This window comes from Heloderma suspectum, chromosome 6 (assembly GCF_057233095.1).
Source record: "Heloderma suspectum isolate Gila_16-S chromosome 6, 16-S_ref, whole genome shotgun sequence".
Classification (NCBI taxonomy): domain Eukaryota; kingdom Metazoa; phylum Chordata; class Lepidosauria; order Squamata; family Helodermatidae; genus Heloderma; species Heloderma suspectum.
This window is the reverse complement of record NC_139463.1, coordinates 47,715,297-47,741,037: the sequence shown is the minus strand read 5'-3', so window position 1 is coordinate 47,741,037 and position 25,741 is coordinate 47,715,297. Positions and strand designations below refer to the sequence as shown.

Here is a 25,741-nt window from a genome sequence, read left to right as displayed (position 1 = left end):
CTGGGAAATTCTCGTTCTACTTGCTCAGCAACCCCATCAGCAGTTATCTCATCCGTTCAGGTTGGGGCTGGTGGGACTCACATAGGAAATGTCCTTGATCATAGCAGCAACTCAGAGGCTGAGAATATTATTTATATACCGATCAATTTTGCTCAGGTGGAGATCTGATAAAGTATTACTGTTATAACTAGAATTATATTAAACTGAAAAACAACAACAACCGTCTTCCTCAGGCAGGGATCTAATATTTTAAATTGTATTATTATTATTACTACTACTACTATTCCTCAGATAGGGATAATAGATAACGGAGAGCTTTGGCTATCGGGCAATATAGAAATGCAATAAACAAATACAATGTTATTATATTATCAAAATATATAATGATATTAATATATTACTAGATTATAATGCAGTAAAATACAAAAACTCGATATATCACGATCTCAGAAAATATAACTAATCCATTATAATAGATTAATATAATACAATTGCTAATTTAAAAAGATTAACAACAAACTTCCCTAAAGAGCCCCCCAAAATACTAGACGCCCCCTGGAGATGAACAACGGAGTTATTGAAACCGCACAAGCTGCTTCTTTCTTTCTTTCCCTCCCTCTCCCCCGCCCGGTCCGGGCGCCAATCGCCGCCTGGGACTTGTAGTGCTCTGACTTGACGAACTTGCCGGAGATCCAGCGGGGAGGGAAACTACTGTTCCCAGGATGCAATGCGGCTGGGACGGCGGTTGCAATTTAAAAGAGGAGGAGGGGGAGGGCATGAAAAAGACAAAAAGTAAAAATAAAGCTCCCCCCCGTGTGTGTGTAATTTCCCAGGGTGTTTTTGGAGACTGACTTGTGGTGTCTTGGGAAGCTGCCTCAGTGGGCCGGTGAGAGCAGCGGCGGGAAGGGAGGGGTTAAGGGGGCGGGGCGGGGCAAGAGGGACTCCCCCCGCTCCCCGGCTGGCGGGGAGCGGGGACTTCCTGTGACAGCCCATTTCCTGGTTGACGGGCCGCGAGCGGACGGGCCGGGACGGCAGTCGCAGCGGCTCGGCATGGTCTCCCCCCGGCCGGCCCCAGCCCGCCTTGCCGCTCGGCGGCGCCCGGCTGGCGATGCTCCCGCCGCCGCCGCCCCTTTGTAGAGATGCTGCCGGGCCGGCGCAGCGCCCGCAGCGGAAGCGGCGCTGGTAACCGTGCGGCCAGGCCAGGTAGATGCAGCTCGCGGCAGGCGGGCAGGGGGCAGAGGCCGGGGCCGGGACAATTTTTGGGCTGGGCTGGGGGCCTGTCTCAACCCCCCCATGCTTTAGAGCAGCCTCCCCCAACCTGGCGCCCTCCAGAGTTGTGGGGCGACAACTCCCATAATGCAACTCCCATAATCCCTCAGGGGCCTGATGGGAGTTGTCGCCCCACACCTCTGGAGGGCGCCAGGTTGGGGGAGGCTGCTCTAGGGGCCCCTCTCCCATCTCTCTCCCTGCCGCTTTGGAACCATAACCACATCCGCTCCTTCCCCACCACCTTTCCTTCCCGTTCCTTTCCATGTCCCTTGGAAGTGGAAAAAAGAGATGAGGGGACTTTTGGGGGTGGGTTTCTCCCCCCCCCCCAATAGGTAGAGATCAAACTAGGTATATTTTTATCCGGAGAGGAGTAATGCTGCTGCTATTTTTGTGTTGTTGTTGTTCGTAAACAGTTGAACAAATGCTAGCTGCCTGTAATTGTGTGTGTCTCTCTCTTTCATCACAGGCCTGAATAATTCTCAAGCGCTGCCTTCCAGGGCTGGGAGAGGGAGAGAAAAAGCATTTGACCTTTAAGGGGAAAGAAGATAATTGCTGCAAAGGGACTGATCTTGTCTTCATTCAAGACACAAAGAACTGTATATTATATATATATACATACACATATACACACACATACTGTTGGGGAGGAGTGTCATACGTACTTCAGTTGCTAAACTAGGAGTTGAAGCCACACACTTTTGGAGCGATGAAGAAGTTCTTTGACTCTCGACGAGAACAGGGGGGTTCTGGAGCTGGTTCTGGGACCATTGGAGGGGGTGGTAGCAGCACTGGGCCAGGGAGTGGATACATTGGCCGAGTATTCAACATTGGAAGGCATCAGGTGACGGTTGACGAAGTCCTAGCAGAAGGTAAGGTGATGCTGGAATCCTCTTTTCATGGTCTTGCTATGATCTGCTCAAGTTAATTAAGCAGATTCTTAACCATTGTTTGAATGTTGACTTCCCACAAGCCCACTCTGTTGTCTTTAGGGGAAAGATTCCACTTTACTAAGATCGTACGCCACCTTGCTTATTAAAAGTACTAGCATGTAATATTAAAACCTAATATTAATGGATGGTATAGGAGGCAGCTGTCTACTTTTTTTAATCAACGTACATTTTTAAATTGGCTTAAACTCTTTAATTTCTAAGAACAGTGAGGCAAGAAACGTGTTTTTTTTAAGAATAGAACATAAATTCAACAACCAGCTGCTGGGTTCACTTCTTTGCCAGTATATAAGTTGGAAACCTTTCCCCATCCCATACTATAGGGCTTATAGTAACAATTTTATGTAACATGCTAGGCTGCAGTGATGCAAATATTAATGGTGAGGGGTGATTATTTCCTTCTGGTTTCTCTCCCCCCCCCCTACAGTACAGTTTGAGTACTGTAAGTAAAGGAGTGACTGGGTTGCATAGGAGTAAATTTCCCATATATTAATGGTGCCTGTTGTGAAGCAAGTGCAAGGCACACTTGCACAATGTGTGTTTGCATCATGAGTTGTGGACCACGGAGATCCAGATTACATTTGAATGGCTGCAAAAGGTTCCTAAAAGGATCCATAAAGTTTGCAATGCTGAAAGCCATTGTCCTTCTATTTCAAGCTTAACTGGTGCAGTCTAGCTAGAATTTTAAGATCTGGTATGCTTAATATTTAAGCCTAGGGAATCCCCCTCCTTTTTTTCTTCCCTCCCCTCCCTGCTTAAAAAAACAAATTATATATGGAACCTTAGCCCTTTACCTTCAAGATTGCATTGTTTTTAGGCCTGTTGATGGGCCAGGAGCTGCACAGCATCTATTTAAATGAGAGGAGGGGTGGGATGGAAAGTTTAGGGTTTATAATGCATTGCATAAGACCCAGGTATACAGACTGAGGCAATCTGGCTGGCAGAACTGGATAGAATAATCTTTGTTTGGTGGGGGAGTTGCGCTCTTCATCCATGTGCAAAGATAATTTTATTGGATCGGCCTTCCAAAAGTGGCTGTGTGCATGCATTTACCGAGATCGGCATTTCTCATGAAGGGTTTTGGAAAAGATGCTTCTGGCTATTGAAGTCAGGGCTGATTCTGACCCAGGCTAACCGAAATGTTGCTGGTCATGGTAAATTGCCGCAGGCATGACACAGAGTACAGAGAGAGTGGGCAAAAAGCCAGCCCACGTCATCTCTCTCCAAAAATAAAAACGCTGATAAATGGTGAGACGCTAGTTCAGCTGACTGGTGCTGGGTACCTACCTCTGCTGCTTCTGACAAGGCCTCATCTATGCAGTGATCTTAGGACCAAGCTACAAATAGGTTTCTGCCAACCTCTTGCTTCCTACGTAAGTGTACCGCAGGAAACATAAGACCTCCCAACAGATTCTCCGTGTGATGTTGACACAGGCAGGGGATGAGCTACTCGCTGTATGGGTGGATTCTCTCCTTGAGAAATCATCATACTGCTTCTCTTCCCCTCAGTGGTACAGTCTGTGCCTTGTTCCTGGAACCTGCCCTGTTTGCAGAGCAGTGTAGCAGGCGGGGAAGACAAATGTTATGATTGAGACCTCTCGACTAGAGCGTATCTGGGTTATAGAGAGCAAGAGCTGGCACATATATATTATATGAGAAATGGATGATTTGTGTGTTCAAGGCCGTCTAGTGATTGCTGAAGTGGTCTGGTGTGCGTTGGAGGGGTGGGGGGTGAAGGGATGAAGAGCCTACAGAAATAGCACAGAAGGCCAAGGACAGCTTTCAGCCTAGGAACTCAGGCTGTCCCATTGGATTAGGGGATATGTTTTAACCTGTAGTCTCTGGGGTGGTAGGATAAACTGTCATCCTGTGGAGAGGGTATACTTCCTTGCAAGGTTTTGCTGCCTTACCTCAGGGGTTGAGCACCAGAAGCCTCTCTCTGAATGTGTTGTGAATTGCGGGGCAGTGGGTGCATATCCTATGGCTCTTGCTGGCCTACCCTCTTCTAAGGGGTTGCCCATAAAGTACCTCCTGCATGAAAAGAAGGAGGGGTAGCAGCAATAAAGGAGGGACTGGACATTAATTACAATGGGACAACTTGTGACAAGGACAGTGGAAGAGGATTTTTTAACGCCTTAAAAGGTAATATTTTAATGGATGATCTCTAACTATGCCAGCAATGATCAATTCCTAATTTATGTTCAAGAGAGCCTTGTGTACATAATATGTGTGTGTGTGTGTATGTATATATGTATAAATATAAATATGTGTCCTGTGGTGACCTCTTGAGGGAGTCAAGAGGGAGGGTCCTACCAACGGTAGGGAGGTCCGTTGGCTTGGCTGCAGAAAAATGTAGGCTCAAATCTAGTATGGTGCAGTGGTTAGAGCAGCCTCCTCCAAGCTGGTGCCCTCCAAATGTGCCCGTCATTCCCAGCCACTATGGGAATTGCAGTCCAGCACACTGGGAAGCTACCAGGTTGTGGGCAGCTGGCTTATGCGGTTGGACTAGGACCAGGAAGAGATACATTCAGATCCCCCCTTGGCCATGTGAACCTCCCTGGCTGAATGAATTTTTCTGTAAGTATGTTTGTTATGATAAATGGGGGTGGGGAGGAGGTCCTTGCCAGCCTGAGGAGGAATGGGGGCATAAAAATGTAATGAATCAATCCATAATCATTTGTGAACTTTCAATGTGGCCTTGAGGGAGACACACAAGTCTGTGCTTGGGTCTCTTCTCTGTAGCAGGCTTCCAGCTCCCCTAATCTGGATGGATCAGCATGTGTTATAAAATGAAAACATGCATAAAATGTCTAACTTTTAAAAACAACAACCTAAACATCTGGCAAACAAAGAAAATTATCATTTGTATAGTGTATTTCAGGTGTTCAAGAGAGCCTTGTGTACATAATTCAGTAACCTGTACAGTAGCCTCCTGAGGTAGACCAGTTCTGCTTGTTAAATTCCTGCACGTGTGTACGCGCACCTACCTCTTTTCTGTTAGATATGGAGGGTTGAGGTCAGGCAGGTGGCTTCCTAAGTCCTCCTCCCGAGAATGGGGCTGAGGGTGAGATTAGAACTGGGGACTTCACCAGTTAACCTGTCTTCCTGTAAGCCAGCTCATATTAAGACTCTTGCACCACGATGTCCTGTGGCATATTAAAGACTAGCACACTTATGGCAAAAGCTTTTGTGGATGAAAGCTTATGCTCTAATTTTATCAGATGCCACAAGACTCTCTGTTGCTTTTGCTGCAACAAACTACCTTGGCCACCCCTACTGAGATTACTGCATAGAGGATTGTTCTAGAGCAGGGATGGGCAGAAAGTAGATCTGGATCTACTGGTAGTATTTATCTCCTCATCTAAATTGTACTGCTGAAATTAAGACAACTTGGAGTAACCAGGTGTAGATTTTTCTGTAGAAAGATGGTTAGCTCTGTTCAGTTCTGGTACTCAAAACAAGATCCTGGACTTAGCATTCTTTAAAGTGTATGGCTTGTATACCTCTGGATCTTGGGGGTTCTACTAAACAACAACAGCAACTACATGGCTGATCCTGCAAGCCTGAAGTCTACCCAGCCCTGTTTTAGAGGAGACTCTGGCAGGCCTTCAGACTGAGGCTTTCCATGGTTGTATATTGCAAATGCTTCTCAAGCTTCTTTTGCTGCCTGATCTTGAGCATAGAAGAGATAATCGAGAGGGTACTTTCAGTAGATCATAGTACTGTGTCCAGTTCTGGGTGTCATATGTTAAGAGTGTTGTAAGCAAACGAGTATGTCCAGAAGTGGGGAATCAGAAATTTGCAGGTTTTGGAAACCAAGTCCTGTGAGGAACAGTTGAAAGAGATGTGTGTATGTTTAGCCTGGTGAAGAGAAGATTAAGAGGAGACATGACAGCCATCTTCAAATAGCTAAAGGGCTGTCATGAAGTAGGCTTGTTCTCTGTCCAAGAGGGCAAGACTAGAACCAATGGGTGGAAATTGCAGTGAAGCAGATTTCAGCTAAATGTTATGAGCAACTTCCTAACTCCCTGTTAGAGCTGTTCAGCAGTAGAACAGGCTGCTCAGGGGCTGGGTGTGTGTGTACTCTTCTTTGCTGTACTTACAAGATTCCTGTGTTGAGCAGGGGGTTGGATTAAATGACCTCCATGGTACCTTCCAGCTCTGAAATTCTGTGAGCTCATGATGAAGGGGAAAAGCTGGTCTTTAAGGAAGGGGGACTTTAACTCACCTGCAAGGGTCTTTTGACTCCCCTTTCAGGCTGCAGGTGTGGGCAGTGGTTCATCTTCTGGAAAGTTGCTCCATAGGAAATGAGAAGACGAGGAGGAGGGCCCATGCTTTGCCTTCTTTCTGACATGCTACCTTTCTGTCCTTTGGAATCTTATTTCATCCAGGGGCGCTTCATTACCATGTGAGTCCCAGTTTGCAGTGTGAGGTGGTACCATTGAGGTGCAGGTTTCCCATGTCTGCGGTTTGTGAGAACTAGGCCTGAAAGAAGCCCCCATGGCTTCTGCTTCTAATGAAGTGTGAGGATGGACTGGTTTCTCCATACATATCCACCAGTTGGGCCTGGTTCCTACGTGCCTGTTTGTCACTTGGAGTTCTCTAGTCATGATGACTAGCAGCTTTGCATGTACGAGTAGACCTCATTGAAAAGCAGTGTGAGTGTGGAGTTCTGTTTGCAGTGAAGGCTCTTTTCACACATGCAAGTCATTTGATGCAACAGTCAATCAGATGGCTGATCAAAACAATTCACGGTGGGTTAACAAACCACAACGGGTTGTTGTGAGCCGCAGTGTGTGCTGGTGTGTGCCAGGCGCAATTGCATAATTACTCCCCAGCTGTGGCGTATTATGCTGTCTGAACCTGAACGGTGTAGCTTGTTGGAGGGTTAAACAACCCTCAAATAACCCTACAACAGCCTGTGGCTTGTTGTGATTGTGTGAACCGGCCCAATGAGTTCGCATGATCACAGAGGGGGAAATAAGTAATGGTGGCTTATTTCCCCTGCTGCGCATGCTGGTTGTGTGCTGCGTGGATTTGCATAATTACCCTCGCGGCTTGCTGCGTGCTGGTGGTTTGTTGCCATGGTTAACAAGCCACCAAGAGCCCAAGGGCTGTTTTAGGCTTCTGGGGTGGCTTGTTAACTATGGCAAGCCATGCTGGTGAGGTAGTTATACGAATCCCTCTGGCACGCAACCACTGTGTGCAGTGGGGAAAATAAGCCACCGTGATTGTGCGAGCAGGCCCACTAGAACCTGCCCTTCATGAATTCAGCATCAGGAATGGCTTGTATGCATGAAAGAGCCACTGCATGCCAAACATCACAGAGAGAACCTTCCTATATTCTGATGTCCCTCAAAAGACAGTACTTTCCCAAGGAGCTCATTTGAGAGAGCTTCAGCTATTGGGTGGTATAATGTAATATAAATGAGTAAATGCCAGCCCAGTTATGAAGAGATGAGAAATCAAGCAATGCACAGTTATGTGTGAACCAACCTGGGGTTTCTTGCTGATGCTTACAGCTGAGTGTGGGCACACATTTAAACAATTTTTCCCTCTCCCCGTTTCAGTGAAGAATTTGGCTCCATAGCTTAGAGGCAGAGTACCTGCTTTTCCTGCAGAAGGTTCTAGGTTCAGTTCAAGGTACCACCAGGTTAAGTATCTCATGTGATAGGGCTGAGAAAGAACTTGGAGAACTCCTGACAGTCAAATCAATCCATACTCTTTTAGGTGGACTAATTTGGCATAGGGCAGCATTTTGCGTTTGAGAGAAAAAGGTATAGAGGATGCCAAGATCCCCAAAAAGGCAGATCCAAAGGAGGTAAAGCTCACTGGAAGGGTCTTTTACAGGGAGTAGAAGACAGACAACCAACCAGCCTCCTGTCAACATGACTTTCAGGCTTGTAAATAATCACTTGCCTGGCTGCCTAGAACCAACTCGCTATAGGCGACCAGGAAGGAAAGCTTGGTGCAATATGTTTCTTTTGTCCACCATAATCAACATTTGTTTTTCTTTATGTATTTGTTACACTTCTGTTCCACCTTTCCTCCAAGGAGCCCAAGGTGGCAGGCATGATCCTCCGTCTCTTCATTTTATCTTCACAACAGTCCTGTGAGGTATGTTAGGCTGAGAGTCAGTGACTGGGCCAAAGTCACCCAGCAAGCTTCGTGGCTGAGTGGGGACTGGAACCTGGATCTCTTTTTCAGGTGACTATTCCTAGGAAGCACATATTTATGTATGCTGGTCTTCAGGCATGCTAAACCTAACAGTTTTTAGTGTCTTCATATATTTTCTTAAAATCTAATGTAAGGGAAATGTGTGCTGTAGCCACAGTTCGCACATGAAGTGGGAGTGAATGAGCATGTTAGTTCTTGCTGCCTGGTTGTAGCCAAGCAGAGCTAAACCCAGGAACGATCAAGAACAAACTATGGTTACAAGTCTGGGTTGTTCCTCCACCCACAATTCCGTGGTGGCATCCCTGGGTTGTTTAGCTCAGTGGGAGCAGTCAGGAGCCAGCATGCTCATTTGCTTCTACTCATTCACAACTACCCAGGATTTAAACAAACCCTGGTAGCTGTGATGTGAACTGGGTCATTCAGCTGTTATATTGACAAGTATTTCAGTAAAAATAATTTCCAAGTAAAGCTTTGCATTTATTTGAATGTAACATTTAAAGAACACTAAGTGCCCTTTATTGATGTTTTTTCCCTAATAAATATTTCAGTTCAGCTCCTTCTGGGTATTAGAAAAAACTTGTCATATTTATACAGCAAGTAAAATTAACATCACATGGTTTTTAGTTTTCTAAATATAAGCCAAACATGCTAAATTAAATCTTCTTTGAGTTTTAGGCCAATGAAACATTTTTCCAGTTCAGACATTTCCAGATGCCCATTCCTAGCCCTAGCACCCCCTTGGCTGGGCACCCTGCTCTTGAATGGCACCTTGCTATTCTCCCAAAGGGTGAACTACTAGATGTTTTCCATATTTCTCTAGCGAACTTGTAGAGACAGTGGCTGTGTCTGCATGTCATGCTAAGTTGTAGTTTAGCACGATGTGCATGAACAGAAAGCAGGCTGTGTGACGTGTTGGGTTTGCATGCTCCCCATTTGCCCCTACATGTGACCAGGAGGAGGAATAAACCAGAATTCAGTTTCATGGTAGCAGATTCTTGGCTTGTTGAGTGCGAACCAGGAATTGTAGTTGAAAGCAAACTCTGGTTTGTTAAGCCAGCCAGCAAAACAAGGGTTTGTAGTTGGCTTGTTTGTTTATTTTAAACCATGATTCCTGGTTTGTATGTAAGGACAAGCTTGGAATCTGTTAAAGTAAAACTGAATTCTGATTTATTCCTCCTTCTGGTTGCATGTGCACATAGCACTAAACCAAGGGTGGGCAAACTGTGGCCCCAGGCTGCCTGTGGTCCTCAGCCTAATTTCATGTGGCCCTCTGTATGTGATCCGTTCAGACCTCTGGCAAGAGCGATCTGCCCCTTCTGTGGCAGCCTGCTGGGCAGGAAGGAAGAGGAGGGAGAGAGACCAGGGTGGCAGAAAGAGAAAAGTGGTGACCCTTCTACTTCTGGTGCTGGCCTTGGCCATTGCTAGCTTTGGCTGTGTTCACTGTCAGTATGGGACCCTTGACAGAAAGGTTGCCGTCCCCTGCACCAAACCATGGCTTGGCATTGTGTGAACCATCCCAGTGTGTAGGAGTTCCCATGGCCCACTCTTCTCGCTCAATGTGTCACTTTCAAGTTCTGGGAGAGGAAGCTGCTGGTTGTGAAGACAAAACAGTTTCCTAACCTGCAGGAGTCCTTGGGGTACTTTGAGCTCCTTGTGTGCGCACCAGTCGAGAGTGTGATCTCTGCCTGAGAATTCCCTTCTAACTTTTCTCCCAAATAAGCAAGCTCAGGTGCCTGAAGGTTTTAAATGTTGGTCGCTGCTGATGGCAAGGTCCCAAACTCTTCTGTGGACCTCATCAGTAGGCCCAATGACACATGACGCTAGCAGATTTGTGTCATTAAACATGGGTCTATGAGCAAGGCAGGGCAGGGGGGAGTGATCAAGTGCATGCTTAACATGCAGGTTCAATCCGTGGTATCTCCATGTAAAAGGATCTCGAAACAGCAGAAGCAGAAACAGCAGGGAGATGAGAACCCCCTTGCTTGAGACCCTGGACATGGAGCAATCCAGATGTGCTGGAGGGCAACTCTCCTTATCCCCAGCCGTCACCAGTGGCCATGCTGGCTGAGGGAGTTGGAGCCCTATACTGTGAAAGGTGCCATGTTGGGGGAGGTTGGTTAAAACTATGGGGAGAAGTCTGCAGGATTGCATGTCCCCCCTGCCCACTCCCTGTTGAAGGGCTGACTCCTCGCAGACACACCCCACTCAATCTTATTTGTAGCTTAGCTTTACATCAGCAGCAGTGTTAACTACTGCTAAGAGTCACCAGTGACGGCTCTTAACCTGGAGCGGAAACCAGTTTTGAGCCTTTTATAAGCGGGGATTGTTCTTAGCCTTGACTGCAGGGAAGATTAATGGGGAGAAGCAGCCCCCAAGCAGGGGAGAGGAGAGCAGGTGATCCCATGACCTACTCCTGGTTGCTTACCCGAGACATTTTGCTGCTTGAGGCTAAGGCCAAGAGGCCTTCTGCATACAGACAGACTAGATTGGCAGCTGAATCGTACTTCCACCCTGGCCACAGGACAGTACCTCCTCTGCACCCGAGGGCTGCAGGCTAGCTCAGGGGGTGCAGGTCAAGCTACATGGCGCATACCGCTCTGTTCTCCAGCACTTTGCCACTGCTCCCCCCCCCCGCATCTTCTGCCTGAGGTGGATGCTTTACTCTGCCTAATGGTAGGGCCAGCCCGGTTGTCAAGGAGGAATAGACTGCTGTCTATTCTCTTTGAGAAATCATGGAGGACGGGGGAAGTGCCAGATGACTGGAGGAGGGCTAATGTTGTCCCTATCTTCAAAAAGGGTAAAAAGGAGGAACCTGGGAACTACAGTCCAGTCAGTCTGACATCAATCCCTCGGAAAATTCTGGAGCAGATTCTAAAGCAATCCATCTGGAAGCCCCTTGAAAACAATGCCGTGATTACTCGAAGCCAACATGGATTTGTCAAAAACAAGTCCTGCCAGACGAATCTGATCTCATTTTTTGATCAAGTAACCTCCCTTGTGGACCGTGGGAATGCTGTCGACATCATATACCTCGACGTCAGCAAAGCTTTCGACAAAGTGCCCCATGACATCCTGATAAGCAAACTAGCTCAAAGTGGGCTAGATGAAACAATGATCTGGTGGATCCACGGTTGGCTACAGAATCGGACTCAAAGAGTGCTTATCAATGAGACCTTCTCCAACTGGGGAGAGGTAATGAGTGGGGTACCGCAGGGCTCAGTCCTGGGTCCAGTGCTCTTCAACATTTGTATTAATGACTTGGAGGAGGAGGTGCAGGGAATGCTGATCAGATTTGCAGATGACACAAAATTGGGCGGGATAGCTAATACTTTGGAAGACAAACAAAATTCAAAGTGATCTGGATAGACTGGAGCACTGGGCAGAAAACAACAGAATGACATTTAATAGGGATAAATGCCACGTTCTGCACCTAGGAAAAAGAAACCAGATGCACAGTTACAAGATGGGGGATACGTGGCTCAACAACACTACAAGCGAGAAGGATCTTGGAATTGTTGTCGATCACAAGCTGAATATAAGCAACAATGTGATGTGGCTGCAAAAAAGGCCAATGCTCTTTTGGGCTGCATTAATAGAAGCATAGCTTCCAAATCCCGGGAAGTACTAGTTCCCCTCTACTTCGCACTGGTTAGGCCACATCTGGAGTACTGTGTCCAGTTCTGGGCACCACACTTTAAGAAGGATGCAGACAAACTGGAGAGGGTTCAGAGGAGGGCAACAAAGATGATCAGGGGACGGGCAACAAAGATGATCAGGGGACTGGAAACAAAGCCCTATGAAGAGAGACTGAAAACAAAGCCCTATGAAGAGAGACTGAAAGAACTGGGCATGTTTAGCCTTGAGAAGAGAAGACTGAGGGGAGATATGATAGCGCTCTTCAAGTCCTTGAAAGGGTGTCACAGAGAGGAAGGCCAGGAACTCTTCTTGATCATGCCAGAGTGCAGGACATGGAATAATGGGCTCAAGTGACAGGAAGCCAGATTCCGGCTGAACATCAGGAAAAACGTCCTGACTGTTAGAGCAATATGACAATGGAACCCATTACCCAGGGGGGGGGTGGGCTCTCCCACACCGGAAGCGTTCAAGACGAAGTTGGACAGCCATTTGTCAGGGATGCTCTGACTTGGATTCCTGCATTGAGCAGGGGGTTGGCCTTGGCCTTGTAGGCCCCTTCCAACCCTACTATTCTATGATTCTATGATTCTATTACACATGCATAAAAAGGAAATGGTTTAGAAAATGAGGAGCAGCATACTTTTTTCCCCAGATGCATCTGTTAAATTTGGCTTTCTCATGACTACACTTCTCCAGGCCTCTGACTCATGCTATTGCACTCTCTGACACCTCCCTTGTGTTTCTCTGTGCAATTTAAATGCTGTTGATCATGGTTGTAATGGGAGAGAACCTGGTTCTAAGGTCAGGTTGCCAATTTCATGGATCATGTTTACTGTATTCCACACTGCAGTTTTCTTTGAATTAAAGCAAAAGGCACACTTTACTCTTGCGCCTGAACAGGTTTGCTTTTTTTGAATGTAGAAAGGCAAGGGCCTACCCTCTGAGGAGCCCCTCCCCTGTGTTTCTGTGTGAGTCACATGCGTCTTGTAATGGGAAGGAGGTAAGCCCAGAGCAGTGACTCATGCAAGAGGCGGCTTCCTCTGTGGGTAGGCAATACTGCTAAGTCTGCATCCAGTACAATTACACCCAGTGCAGACACACCTAGCAGAATTCATTACCCCCGGAAGAGGCTGTTTGGCAGGCAACAAGGTCCAATCTGTGAATCATTCAGAGGGACTGTAGCCAGCCTCTGTGCAGATGGGTGCTGTGGGCTTACTGGTGCCTCTAATTGTTCCATTCATTTATTTCTCTTGGTACACCTTTTGGGAAATACAGCCATAGCAATCAAAGTTCTACAATGCAAGATGCTTAAGAAGCGAAGTGATGTGTTTTTAGCAGATAAGTCCCTTGGAAGCTTCCAAATTGTGTAGGTAACCTAATCCAATATGGATGTGCTGCTTGAAAATGGGAGCATGTGCATTGATTTCCTGTTTGTTTCTGAACCAAATTTAGATCTGCTATTTGACCTTTAATGCCCTAAATGTCTTAGGAACAGATTACTCCTCCAAAACTGCCTGCTCCCATATGAACCTGCCTAACGTTTAAGGTCTACCATGTAGGCCTTGTTCTCTGTACCACCCATACATGCGTTCAGGTGGGTGAGCACAAGCTGAGACCTTAGTGGTGACATCATGGCTGTAGAACTCCTTCTTGCTGGGGCTTCACCTCACTCCTTCTCTTTCTGTTGGAGATGGCTGGTGAAGACCTTTTTGCTACACATGGCTTTTAATCTGTGATCCTGACGTTTTATCATCTTAGATGTGTGAATTGCTGGATGTTTTAGCACTGTTAACTTGTTGATGATTTAACTGTTGCTTTTTTATTATATTAATTGGAATGTGTTGGATATATAAACTAGGCTGTGAAAGTATTTCTTTGGGGTCAGTACTCAGCTTTTATGTGACCTGGTGCTTGGGATTTTTGCAGTCCTGCTAAACCTCTGGCATGAACCACCAGGAACTCCTCTTGCACAAATCCCATTCAAACAAATAGCAATTATACTTTTTTTGTGAGTGGTATGACACTGCACCTGACAGGTTTTCAGGTGTGCTACTAAAGGGGCTGCAGTCATGAAAGGAAGTGCGTGCCATTAGCCGGCCTCTGATCTGTAATCTGATGTTCACTTGAGCAGAAAGGCCAGCCTTGAGAGCTGCTCTTGGCCTATGCAGAATAAATAAAACATACTGATTATGCTGGGCTCTTGGCTAAGACTCTGAGCCAGCTGGGAAAGGCCTTGCTATTCTGAAGGCTCATTGGGGCTGAATTTCTGCTTGTTGTGCAGTAGTCCTAGATTCCAAAGACAAGGCGGTCATATTAATCACTTGGTAATGCAGGCTTACAAACTGCTGAAGGTTATTCTTTGATTACGTAAAGGCTGCAAACTGGTTCCTAGTTGTGGGTTCCAAACAGGATCAGGTTTCTTGGAATTTGGGTTGTATTTTAGAGATCAGAAGTGTGGCTCAAACTTCACAGCAGCTTATGCAAGATCTATGCCCTGCAAATGGCTTCCTGAACCCAATGCCACCTGAAAGAGGTTTTAAAAAGCAGCATCTATTCTTGTAAATTTGCAAGTGAATGTGGTCAAAGGGGCTTCAGCTTGTGCTTTACTCATTAAGTGTAAACCTGACTCTGGCCAAAGGAAGGAACTGCAAGGAGGACCAGCAAAGAAGCCTCTTTTATACTGTTAGTCCTGAACAAATTCGGTGATGCTCACCGACTCGTATAAAAACTTCTCGATTGGGCTTTGTCACTGGCTTGAGCAACAGCAGAGCTCCACTGCTGTGTTCATTGTGACACTGCCTTGCATCACTTTGCCTCAGTCATCTTTCAGCCTGCCCCCCACACCCCAAACTCCAACTAGAGTTGGTTCTAACAAAGACTCGCAGAAGTCTGGTGGAGGGTGGCTGGGTTAATCTACCTTTTAGGTTCTGTAGGCATTCTTCCAGAATAGCCTCTTTGATGTCCAGGAACGGTTACTTGGTCTTGCAACATAACACAGTAATTTCTCAGTCCAGCCTTCCTCAATTTGGCCTTCCAGATGGGTTGGACTACAACTCCCAGAATCCTCCATCAGTTGGGGGGTCCTGGAAGTTGTAGTGCAACACATCTGGAGGTCACCAGGTTGGGGGAGGGTGATTTAGAAGAACCATAATGTAGCAATTATGATACCTTGTGCAGTTTTTGTTACACAAATATTAAATGGAACAGAACCAGCTCGCAGATTTAAAATCCAGGAGGGCTGTTTTTTTTGCATTATTGTGTCGGCTTTCTATAGTTGATGTCCTGCCTGAAAATGGAAAGTAATCTACAAGCAATTGGGTCATTTTTATGCTATTTCCTTGTTTCTTTGTTTCTAAAAATAATGAATAATGAAAACTCACTAGCGCGGAATTGTTATCCCCAAACAGCTGTGTATTATATTTGTTTTTAAGTGAGCAAGAAATCCAGGGTGAGTTTCATCCACCTACCCTACAGCCTAATAAGAGCGCTCTCTCAGGATGTTGATGTATCCAAACGGTAGTATCAGTTGCCACAGCTGGCACACTGCTGCTGTCCTCCCCCTCAGGTTCCTATGAGCGGGTAAGAGGTAATGCTAAGTGGTAGCTGATGGTAGGTGATCAAAATAACTGCAACCATCCTGTGAATAATGCAGTGCCACAGCTTGTTTTTGGCACTCTTTCACGCATCTGCTAAAAGCACCCTGTGAAATCCCTGGTCCAGGCAAACTTAGTTGTGATTTGCCATATGGAGTGCGATGGAGAAGGGCTGTGTACAGATTGCACCTGTCAGAGGTCTGATCCTGAAGTCTCATGGTCTGAGGCTGGGACCAAACCTAGTAAGGTACCAGTACAGGAGAGCTGGCGCTGTGCTGGCAAGAGGGGTGCATCACATCTACCACTGGACTGGCTAGGCATGCCTGCCAGGAGCTGGGCCTTCTGCTCTTGCATCATCAGCAGAGCCGCTATCTTCTGACAGCAGGGCGGCTGGGCTGTGGGATGCATGCACCAGGTCTGATTCTGGGAAGTGGCTTTCTACTAAGACCATTGGGCTCCTTCTTGAGAACCATGTAGCACCTAAAAGACTGTCAGAGTTATTATGGCATAAGCCAGCCTGGTGCTCTCCAGATGTTTGGGCTTCAACTCCCATCAATTCCAGCCAGCATGGGCAATGGTCAGGAATGCTGGGAGTTGTAGTCCAAATCATCTGGAGGGCAGTAGATGGGGGGTAGCATAAGGTTTTGTGACCTAAGTGGACTCTAGTCCATGAAAGCTTATTCCATAATAAATCTTTGTCTCTGTGATGGCACTCTTTGCTTCTGCTTAAGCAGCGTAACGTGGCTGCTCCTCTGGAACTAGCTCAGTGCTGCGCTGAGCATCAGCTTGAGGAGGTCTTTTCAAGCCCTGCTACTAAAGCTCCTTTTAACTGGTGATGGTAGGGAGTGAACCTTTGCACGCACTCTACCAGCTGAGTGTGACCCTGCCTTTCCGTAGGCCTGCTTTGCCCATAACAGCACCTCACCCACAGAAGTGAATGGCCTCTGGCTGTTTTGGAAATCCTGCAGGTTGGCTGGGGCTCATTCAGTTCAATGGGTTTGTGGCACCACAATTTTCACAGCTCTCCAGGATGAGCCATGACCTGCGGGGTCTGGATTCTTTGGAGTGACTCTTGGGTCACGATGCTTGCTAAGAATGCAAACTGCATTCAACAAGTTTTACAGGGTAAACTTGTGTCTTTGTTTATATGGACTGGTTCCTCCAAGAGAAATGGAGATGTTTATCAAGACCCAAAGTATCCTTGATTCTGCGGTGTGCCAAGTTGCAACTTAGCCTTGACCCTTGAAACGGATAAGCTTGGGGGGTTGCCATCTTAGCATCATCAAGCATGTAAACAAGCCCTCTGCATTCTCTTTGTGTCGCAGTCTGACGGGATCATGGCTTTCTATTTCCTGATTCCAACCTGTTGTAACAGTAAAGTACTCTGTCTTTGTGTTGCACTGGATTTGAAGGCTGAAAAGGTTATTGGTGGCTCAAGGGGGCTATTTGCATATATTGATGCTGTGCTAAAGCATAATTCCTCCACTTTACTTGGAGGAACCAATCCATATGAACAATGCCACAAGGCTTCCTTGTGAGCAAGGATACCTTGTTGAATGCAGTTTGCCATCCTTAGCAAGTGTGACCCGAGAGTCACTTCACGAACAAGAATCTAGATGCTGCAGGTTCATCCTGGGCTGCTGGAGGTACCTGTGAAGTTTTGCCTCTCCTTTTTTTTTTCTCCTAGCCATAGCAGATGCAGCCACCGGAGTGCTCATCCCTGCCACTTACCTCAGCCAAGGAGGATGCAATAGAGATCTGGGGATCCCCTGGTTCAAACCTCTCTTCTGCCATGAACTTACTAGGTGGCCTTAGCTATACCACTTCTCTCTGCCTCTGCAATACAAGCATAATATCGGCCAGTCTTTTTAAGGCATCGGTGGTGGTTGTCATCAGGATTACTGTGAAAACCAGCGCCGGTGTCAAGGGTAGGCGTGGTTGGGTACCTGCTAAGGGCCCACAACCCAGCAGGGGCCCGCTGACAAGAGCCCCTGGAGTTGCTGCTGCTCCTCCTCTCCATTGCAACCTGCTTGTTCACCTGCCTCTTGCTCCGGCCCAGACAACGGTGGTGGTGAAAAGGAGGAGCAGGAGATACCGCTGCCTGTTTGCTCATTGGTGCGCTGGCTATGAAGCAGGCAAGAGATAGCAATGATGAGAAAGAGGATGAGGAGTAATAGCAGCCAGTGATAATGGTGGGAGATGGCAGACTCACTGAGGCAGAGGAAAAAAGGCGGGATATAAATGCAACAAATAAATAAATAAAATAAAATAACCTGGAGCTGGCACTGGAGAAAATGCATGCAGACTGCTTGGAACTCCCCAAAGTGCTTCACACATTCTAAGCAGTGCTGTGTCTACTTCTGCATGGTTACTGCTGTTTAGCTATTGCGATTTCTATTACCCCTCCGACCACAGCAAGCACACAGAATGCTCTTTTTCCTCTTAATGTTGCTGTTTCTTTTAGAGATTCCATCTGCTGTTTCCACTTTGCCTTGTAGCAAAGGTTGTCTTCCCTGCATTGGCCGCTGCAGTTTCTTGTGGCTTGACATCTGTGCTCAGGACCACTCTGCGGCCTTGCTCCATGATGCTTACGCAATTCTCTCTCTTCCTCCATGACAAACTGCTCCTCTGATGCTGTTAGCTGCCATTGGGAATGGTTGCAGCTGAAAGGTGCTCCCCCTGCTTTTTTTTTTTTTGACAGGGAGAGAACTGGCTGATAAGCCAGCTGTGTGTTTGGGGTACGGAGAGTTTTATGTGCTATGTGCAAATTCTAATAATTTCTTTTCTTCCACGGAGACTGCAATGTCTGAAGTTGTCATAGTGCAGAGAATGCCTGGAGCTGCTTTTTTTAATGAAGTAATTGAGGAGGTGGCGGCATAGTGAGCAATAAAAATGTTTCTGTGACATGTGCTGAATTTTCAGAAGAACGTCTAACCTGCTCTTGAGAACTCTGTTTGGCAACTAACTTTTATGTAACAGAGGCCATATGTTCAACTGGGCGAGGGCTGAAAGACCAGCAACACTGGGAGGGCTTCCTGATGCGGTTTTTTGTGTGCAATCTCCCCTGCCGTATTTGCAGAATTTTACTGGGGTTCCAGATGACATCAGCTTCCATTTGTAGCCCTCCCATGTCTTCCCATTGCTTCTTCAGAGTTCTTTTCTTACTACAGAAATTCTGGCAGGGAGGAAAAGAGGGAAGAGCTGCGCAAGGCCTTTGGATTGGTAGTGCTCCATCTGGAAGCACCTGACGCTGCAGAGACACTGGTAAAGGGCTCTTTAACACTCCTGTTGCTGGGATGAACAGTGGAGTAACGGAGACCTTGGAGGAGACCTTCCCTTGTCATCGAATTCAGCTACTTGCCATTGCTTCCTGTGCCTCTGCGCACAGCAGTGCACAACTGACACAATGTGCAAGAAGCACGAAGGGCTCTACCTCACTTGCTGTTCTTACTGCAGGGGAGGAGATACTTATGTCTTAGGTTAAGGGGAAGTGGCTGTTTGAGAGAGGGCGGGAGGGAGGAGTGTTAGCTTCTAGAGCTGTGTTTGTTTGTTAGGGTGTGTAAATTGCTTTGAGACTATTTTTGCAGTATATTATAATAATGATGATAATGATGATAATGATGATAATGATAATGATAATAATGATAATAAATAGTTGTTGATGTTATTATACATTAATATATTAGAATTATAATACATTTGACCTTCTTTTCTCAGAAGACCAAGAAATTATTTGAGTTTCTGGACCATGTTTTCAGATGCCCAGGGCTGGTACCCATCATTTTTCACGGCTAACCCAAATCTGCCTCCATGTGGCCTTCTTAATGACAAACTAGTTCTGACGTTCACCCCATTTTTCTTTCCTAGGGAACCTTTAGGAATATTGTAAATTGCCTTATATAATGTCGGACAATATGTCTATCCTGATATCATCTACTGAGGTGGTAGCACCTGTCCAGCATCTCCTGTTGCAGTTTTCCTCTCTCTTTGTCTTCCCTCACCACACTGCCTTCAGCTGAACAATTCTGTTCCCTCCTCTGCAGTCTCTGTGGACCAGGGCTTCGAGTGGAGCAACACTTTTTATGGGAGATGAGGGACAGCCACCAGACCTCATGCATAGTCCACAGTGGATCTGAAGGTGTTGCCTAGTGCAGATGTCCCCAACCTGGTGCTCTCCGAAAGTGTTGTACTACAATTCTCATAATGGCTATGCTGGCTGCCAATGGTTGGAATTGTATTCCAACACATCTGGGGGTGCACTAAGGGAGGGAAGCTGCTGTGACATATCTTCCTTCCCGCCATGTGATTATTTTATCCACACCACACCTCTTTAATATTTAAAAGTATTTTGCACATTTTTAAAAAGTGAAACAACAAAACCTATTTATAAGTTGTTAAACCAGACAGCAAAATAGCATAAAATACAGCAGGACTGAGAATATGAATTCTTAGTCACAAATGGTAGAAGAGGTAGTAAACCTGTGTCTGGACTGTATCACTTGAAACTACAGGCAGGTGCTTGCATTACTAAACATTTCTCCAGACAACCTGTTATCTCCCCACCTCAAATATACCAGCAACCTTGCACATCGAAAAGTAATATGGCAGGGGAAGATTTGATTTTTAGAATTGTTCTCTTTAACATGCTGGCTTTCTAGCTGCAGGAATGTTTTGTTATTGCTGTGGTCCTACTTTCAGTTGTGTGAGCACTCACTGCCTGCAGTTTCAAGTGGGGCAGTTCAGAGAGAGGCTTACCACTTCTGCTGTTTTGGAGAACTGGGCATTAAGTTGGTTTGTAAATTGGATCATTCTGATAAAAATCATGGTAGAGGCAGTTCAACACCATAAATATTTAAAGTAGAATAGTTACTAGAACTTAAAGTCTGATGAATTAGATGCAGTGTTGGGCTATGCAAGTTCCATTGAAAGATGGTGGCTGCAGCATAGTCCGCGATGCTCCTGCCTGGCTCCTTTTTGGTAGTAGGCACAGGGAATGCAATTTTTAACGTATAAATCCTGAAATGGCCTGGCCCATCCTGAAGAAATGCCTGATCCCATTTTTACCCTCCCTGAGTGCAAAAGTGATGGTGAGTTCTAACCTTCAGTGCCATCCATAGAAGAGGCCCAATCAAGTGGCCTGGGGCAGGTTCCCCTTGCACAGAGATGCCACCCTTCTGGCACCCCTTCCCTAGAGACACCCACCAGGCCTCCTCACCATGCAGTTGTGGGCAGCAAACTATTTGTTCAGCTGGCATTTTATGAATTGAGAGCCAGTGTGGTATAGTGGCAAGAGTGCTGGACTGGGAGTCGGGAGATCCGGGTTCTAGTCCCCACTCGGCCATGGAAGCTCACTGGGTGACTTTGGGCCAGTCACAGACTCTCAGCCCAACCCACTTCATAGGGTTGTTGTTGTGAGGATAAAATGGAGAGGAGGTGGATAATGTAAGCCGCCTTGGGTTCCTTGCAAGAGGAAAAAAGGCAGGGTATAAATGCAATAAATAAATGAATGAATTATTATCTGGGGCTCTTTACTGGGGTTTCCAACAGTTATCAGTAGGCCTTTAAAAGAGAGATTACATAGTTTAGAAATGCCATACACAAAATGAGAGATTTCAATTTATTTTTAAAACGAGTTAAATTTCCATCCCAGCCCTTCCTAACTGTTGGTGCATGCTCCAAACCCTAAAGAAAAACACACCCAATATAAACAAAAGGACAGATTTATTTTTTGTTGACTGGAGGGTAATTCAAGGCTTGGGAGCTAATCCATGGGGAAGTTGTCCTGTCTATGCTCCAAAGGCCTCCTGGTACCATGGAATATGTCCATTTGGCCTGACAGGGGTGTTGCCAGGAATAAAATTTTGAGCAATCTGGTCTGAGCTCATAATGGAAAGTTGTATCTCTGTTTTGCATTGCTGGGGAAATACACTTTTGTTATTAATCTTACATTATTTTCTCTTTCTAGATAGTGTCATTTTGAATAGATCCTTTTAAAGATCAGGACATTTGTCACTCCTCTTACCCATTCACGTTCTAAATGAATTCCAGAATACGTTGCTTACTGCTTGAATTGGGAAGAGGTCGAAGTTCTCAAAATGTTCTTCTGAGATCTGGAGCGGTGGGGGTGGGGGGATATTTTGATCAAGGGGCCATGCCCAGTTTGCATGAATGTTGTACTGAAATAGTCTCTTTGTCCTCATTCGGGAAGATGGCTTACTATTCCTTGGGCTATTGGCTCGGACCAAGTCCACATTTCACGAAGTTTTACTCGGGAGTTACCTGAAGAAGCACAGCAAGGTGGGAGCCGAAGCTGAGAGAAGGGTTGCCTTGAACAAAACAATGCAGGGGAAAAGCTAGTAGGAAAGCTGAAAAAGATTAAGATGGAACGACGAGGGAAGAACATTTACTCAGACCCTCAGTTGAAGACAAAATTACTTTACAGCTCTGAAGAGGCCCATGGGTGTAATTCAGTACAACATAGTATTTTGAAATCTGTTTTTCTTATATGGTATCGCCCACATTCTTTAATTTTGAAGAAGATCTTAGCACTCAAAAATAATTTTGGATTCCTCCTTTCTTTTGTTATGCTTTATCTGTTGGTTCTGCCCTCCTGAATTCTTTCGCAGAGGTAGATCTTCCAGTCCCCTGGTCAACAACTAACTTTCAGTAGGGACTATATTTTGAACTGAGGGAGTGCTGAAAGTCTCTAGTAGTGTTACCTACCTCTACTAGATTGATTTGCTTCCAGCATGAAAAAAGACACTGGGAGAAATTCCCACCCCATCCCCTTCATGACTTCTACACAAGGAGAACTGCCATGTTTTCCACGATTTGCTAACACAGAAAAAGTGCCCAGAGTTATACTGGGCACAACATCCTGCTCCTTGAGAATCTCTGCTTTCCTTTTTTTCATATTCTACAGCCAAATGCTTCTTACCACCACACTGTTCTCCAGCAATTGTTGGGCCCAGCTCAGGAACTGATGTTTAAAATGTAGACACTTGGGGGTGGGGCAGGGCCAGGAACCCTGCTTCTGCTCCCCTGCCACCTTAGGGCTGATCTCTGTAAAAGGCTAAAATAATACAGATTTCAAAAAGGAAGTTACATTTCATGCAGCATATAATTAACTAACAGAATTTGCTGCCACCTACAAGATACAGTGATGGCCACCATCTTAAGGCTCTCTTTACATGAAGCTAAAATCCCGCAACTTTACCGGGGCTTCTGTTTCCGGATTCCTTGTGGGATTACAGTTGGCTCATTTCACATGGTATTTTGCTTTATTTTTCTTTCTGGGCAAGTTCTATATGTTTCATTATAAAGCCTGGATGGCACTGTGCTATTGCTCCATTTCATCAGTGCACCACAGATTTACCACAGTTCGTATCGGGAGAAAGGAAAATGCAGGACTTTCATTGTCATGAAAAAAACTGTGATAAAGTTTGCAAAGAGTGGGAGGTGACCTGCATGAGTAGGATGTCGTATATAGGACTCACAAACTTCCATGAGTGACCAGTCATTAGAGCATGATAAATGCCTTGTGCAGAAACAGCCTAAATGGCTTAACAAAGGGATTAGGTCTGTCAGAGGTCATTGGCCCTCCCAGCCAAATTGAACCTCCAGAGGACTCTGAATATCAGATGCTAGGGACATGGGAGGACAGCTGCCTTCATGTTTTGCTTGTAAGCTTCCCAAAGGACTCTGGCTGGCAGCAGCTGGAAACGGGAAATTGCTGGACTAATGAACCCTTGCTCTGATCCAACAGAAGGACTCTTTGTAGGTGGTAGGATGTCCCCCTTCTGTTCATAGCTAGCCTAGGTGAAACTCTTGGTCACCAAGCCTGTGGGGGAACTAGAATGTCAAAAGAAGTTTCTTTTAGCATCTGGAATCCTGCCTGGCTTCTGATGCTTGCATGGGGATAGCCCTGTATTACTTGTCCATGTTGTTGGTATGTGTTGTAACTCTGCAGTAAAACTGGGTTCTTTGTTTCTGGCTCACAGTAGTAAACTGGCCAGTTGTGAATAAACACATGCTGAGTTGGGCCGAATGGGTTCAATTAAGTCTGTGGAAGAATGACTGGCAAGCTTGGTGTGGTGGAATGAAGGTAGTGTGCTGTTGCTTATTATTGTTTTCATTCTTTATGTCCTGCTCTCACATGCAGCTTCCAGTCTCTTCAGTCTTGAGTAAGATCTCCTAATCAATGCATCACAAGATGGAATTGTAATGGAATGAAAAGCAAGATAAGCCTGAATTATTCTCCAACCCAATGCCCTTGAGATATTTTGGACCACAGCTCCCATCATCCCCAGCCAGCATGGTCAATGGTCAGGAATCTTTGGAGATGTAGTCTAAAACATCTGGAGGGCACCAGGTAGGAGAAGGCTGTGTTAGTGTTATTGAGAGAGTTAGAAGTGACCACATGGAGGAGAAGAGCTGAGTTTCATACATTACCTGAGTTTAGTCAGGAAATGAATCTGTAAAGTCAGGACTTTCAAGCTGAAGTCATTTAACGTTTTTTCTCAGCTGAGCCCAGGCAGATAATTGCATGCATTACTAGGTGTGTTTGCTGACACAGGACAGAAGAAGCTGGCTAGAGGAGAGCCATGGAGCCCAGCACAACTGGCCAAGAGAAGCTCCGCCCTCTGAGGGACTGACAATTTCCTGCTGTTTTAAACAGCTTGGTCTTGGGACTTAATTGGTAGGTGCAATAAATTGACAAGTCTTTCAGCCTTGGAGGAAAAGAGACCAAAGGTGCAACCCTGTGCGTGTTTAGACAGAAAATAGTCCTACAGCTCCCAGCACTCCCCAGCCAACATGGCTGACTGGGGCATGCTGGGAGTTATAGGACTTTTTTCTGTCTAAACATGCATAGGATTGCACCCTAAGACAATATTGACAATGATGTGCTTTGCACAATGGACAGGAGCTGGATCAAACCAAAGGCCTCTCTGGTCCAGCAGTTGTGCTCACACAGTGGCCAACCAGATGCCCATGGGAGGCCCACTAGCAGGGCATGAGTCCAGCAGCATCTTCGTGCTGCTGTTCCCCAGCAAAGGTATACTGCCTGAATCTGGAGGTAACAGACAGCCGTCGTGACTAGTAGCCACTGATAGCCTTATCCTCCATAAAAACAGTGTGTTTTGCTGTTGGAGGTCAGATGCTGGCAGCTGGAAAATAGAGATGTTCAAACCAGCATTTTAACAACCAAATCTCAAGATGCACACCCCTAGGTTTCGCTTAGTATACATGCTAAGTTTCAGATAGCTAGGTTTCATGGTCTTGGTGTTACGGCGCTGAGACACATATCCAGTTTAATATTCTAGATTAGTGGAAAGTGGCATATAAACATTTGAAATAGATAGTCTCCAAAGTAGCTCACAAAAACAAGATAAAAGCTATTAAATCTAAAGCAACAGAACTGTAAATACCATAAGCAGCAGCAATAGTCAATAAAACACTGAAACTTGCCTGTAAAATAACAGGTCATTAAGGAAGGAACTGTAGCTCAGTGGTAGAGCATCTGCTTTTGCAGGCAGTACGTCCCAGGTTCAATTCCTGGCTTCTGCAGGTAGAGCTAGGAAAGACTCCTGCCTGAAGTCCTGGAGAGCCATTGCTGCCAGTCAGTGTGGACAATACTGGGTGTCAGATATGGATCATCCTTCCCCCTTTGCAATCAACACCACACAGACAAGCTTCAGGCTGTCACTATTTTGCCAGGACTGGCCTCTTTACAAATGCAGATTCTAGGAACACTCTCAGGTTGCCTCAGGCCCCTAAACCACTAATCTGTGATCCCTAATAGAGTTGCTGACATTTGGGCGTGAACCTCTCATGGCCAGACTTGCTTCACAGTGATGCCCCTCCCTTAGGGTGGCTCCCTCCTATGATGGCTTCTAAGAGTGGCTATCCTGGCTGAGTGTGAGAGCCCTGCCCCTAACTTTTCCCGCTTGGCTTTATGATGTGCCCTGGCATCTCTCAAGTCACGCTCCTCTTCCTCCTCGGAAACTTGAGTTCTCATGGTGGAGGGAGGGGGCAGCGATGCAGCCTGGCCCACCTGTTTGTCAAGGTCTTCAGAGGAATCTCTCCCAGTGTCTTGACTCACTAAGGAAGTTCCCTCCC

The 25,741-nt window shown here is 46.1% G+C and overlaps 1 protein-coding gene across 7 annotated transcripts in view; it reads left to right on the top strand.

Annotated features, from left to right (window-relative positions):
• The first annotated feature begins 1,002 nt into the window (after nt 1–1,002).
• Nucleotides 1,003–25,741, top strand: part of AAK1 (AP2 associated kinase 1) — a 122,246-nt gene continuing 97,507 nt past the window's right edge. For all 7 annotated transcript variants that reach the window (XM_084804211.1, XM_084804209.1, XM_084804210.1 and 4 more), the window contains exons 1-2: nt 1,003–1,203; nt 1,736–2,138. In XM_084804211.1, coding sequence (XP_084660337.1) covers nt 1,976–2,138 — 163 coding nt within the window. In that variant the 5' untranslated portion in view covers nt 1,003–1,203; nt 1,736–1,975. The remainder of the gene's footprint in view (nt 1,204–1,735; nt 2,139–25,741) is intronic.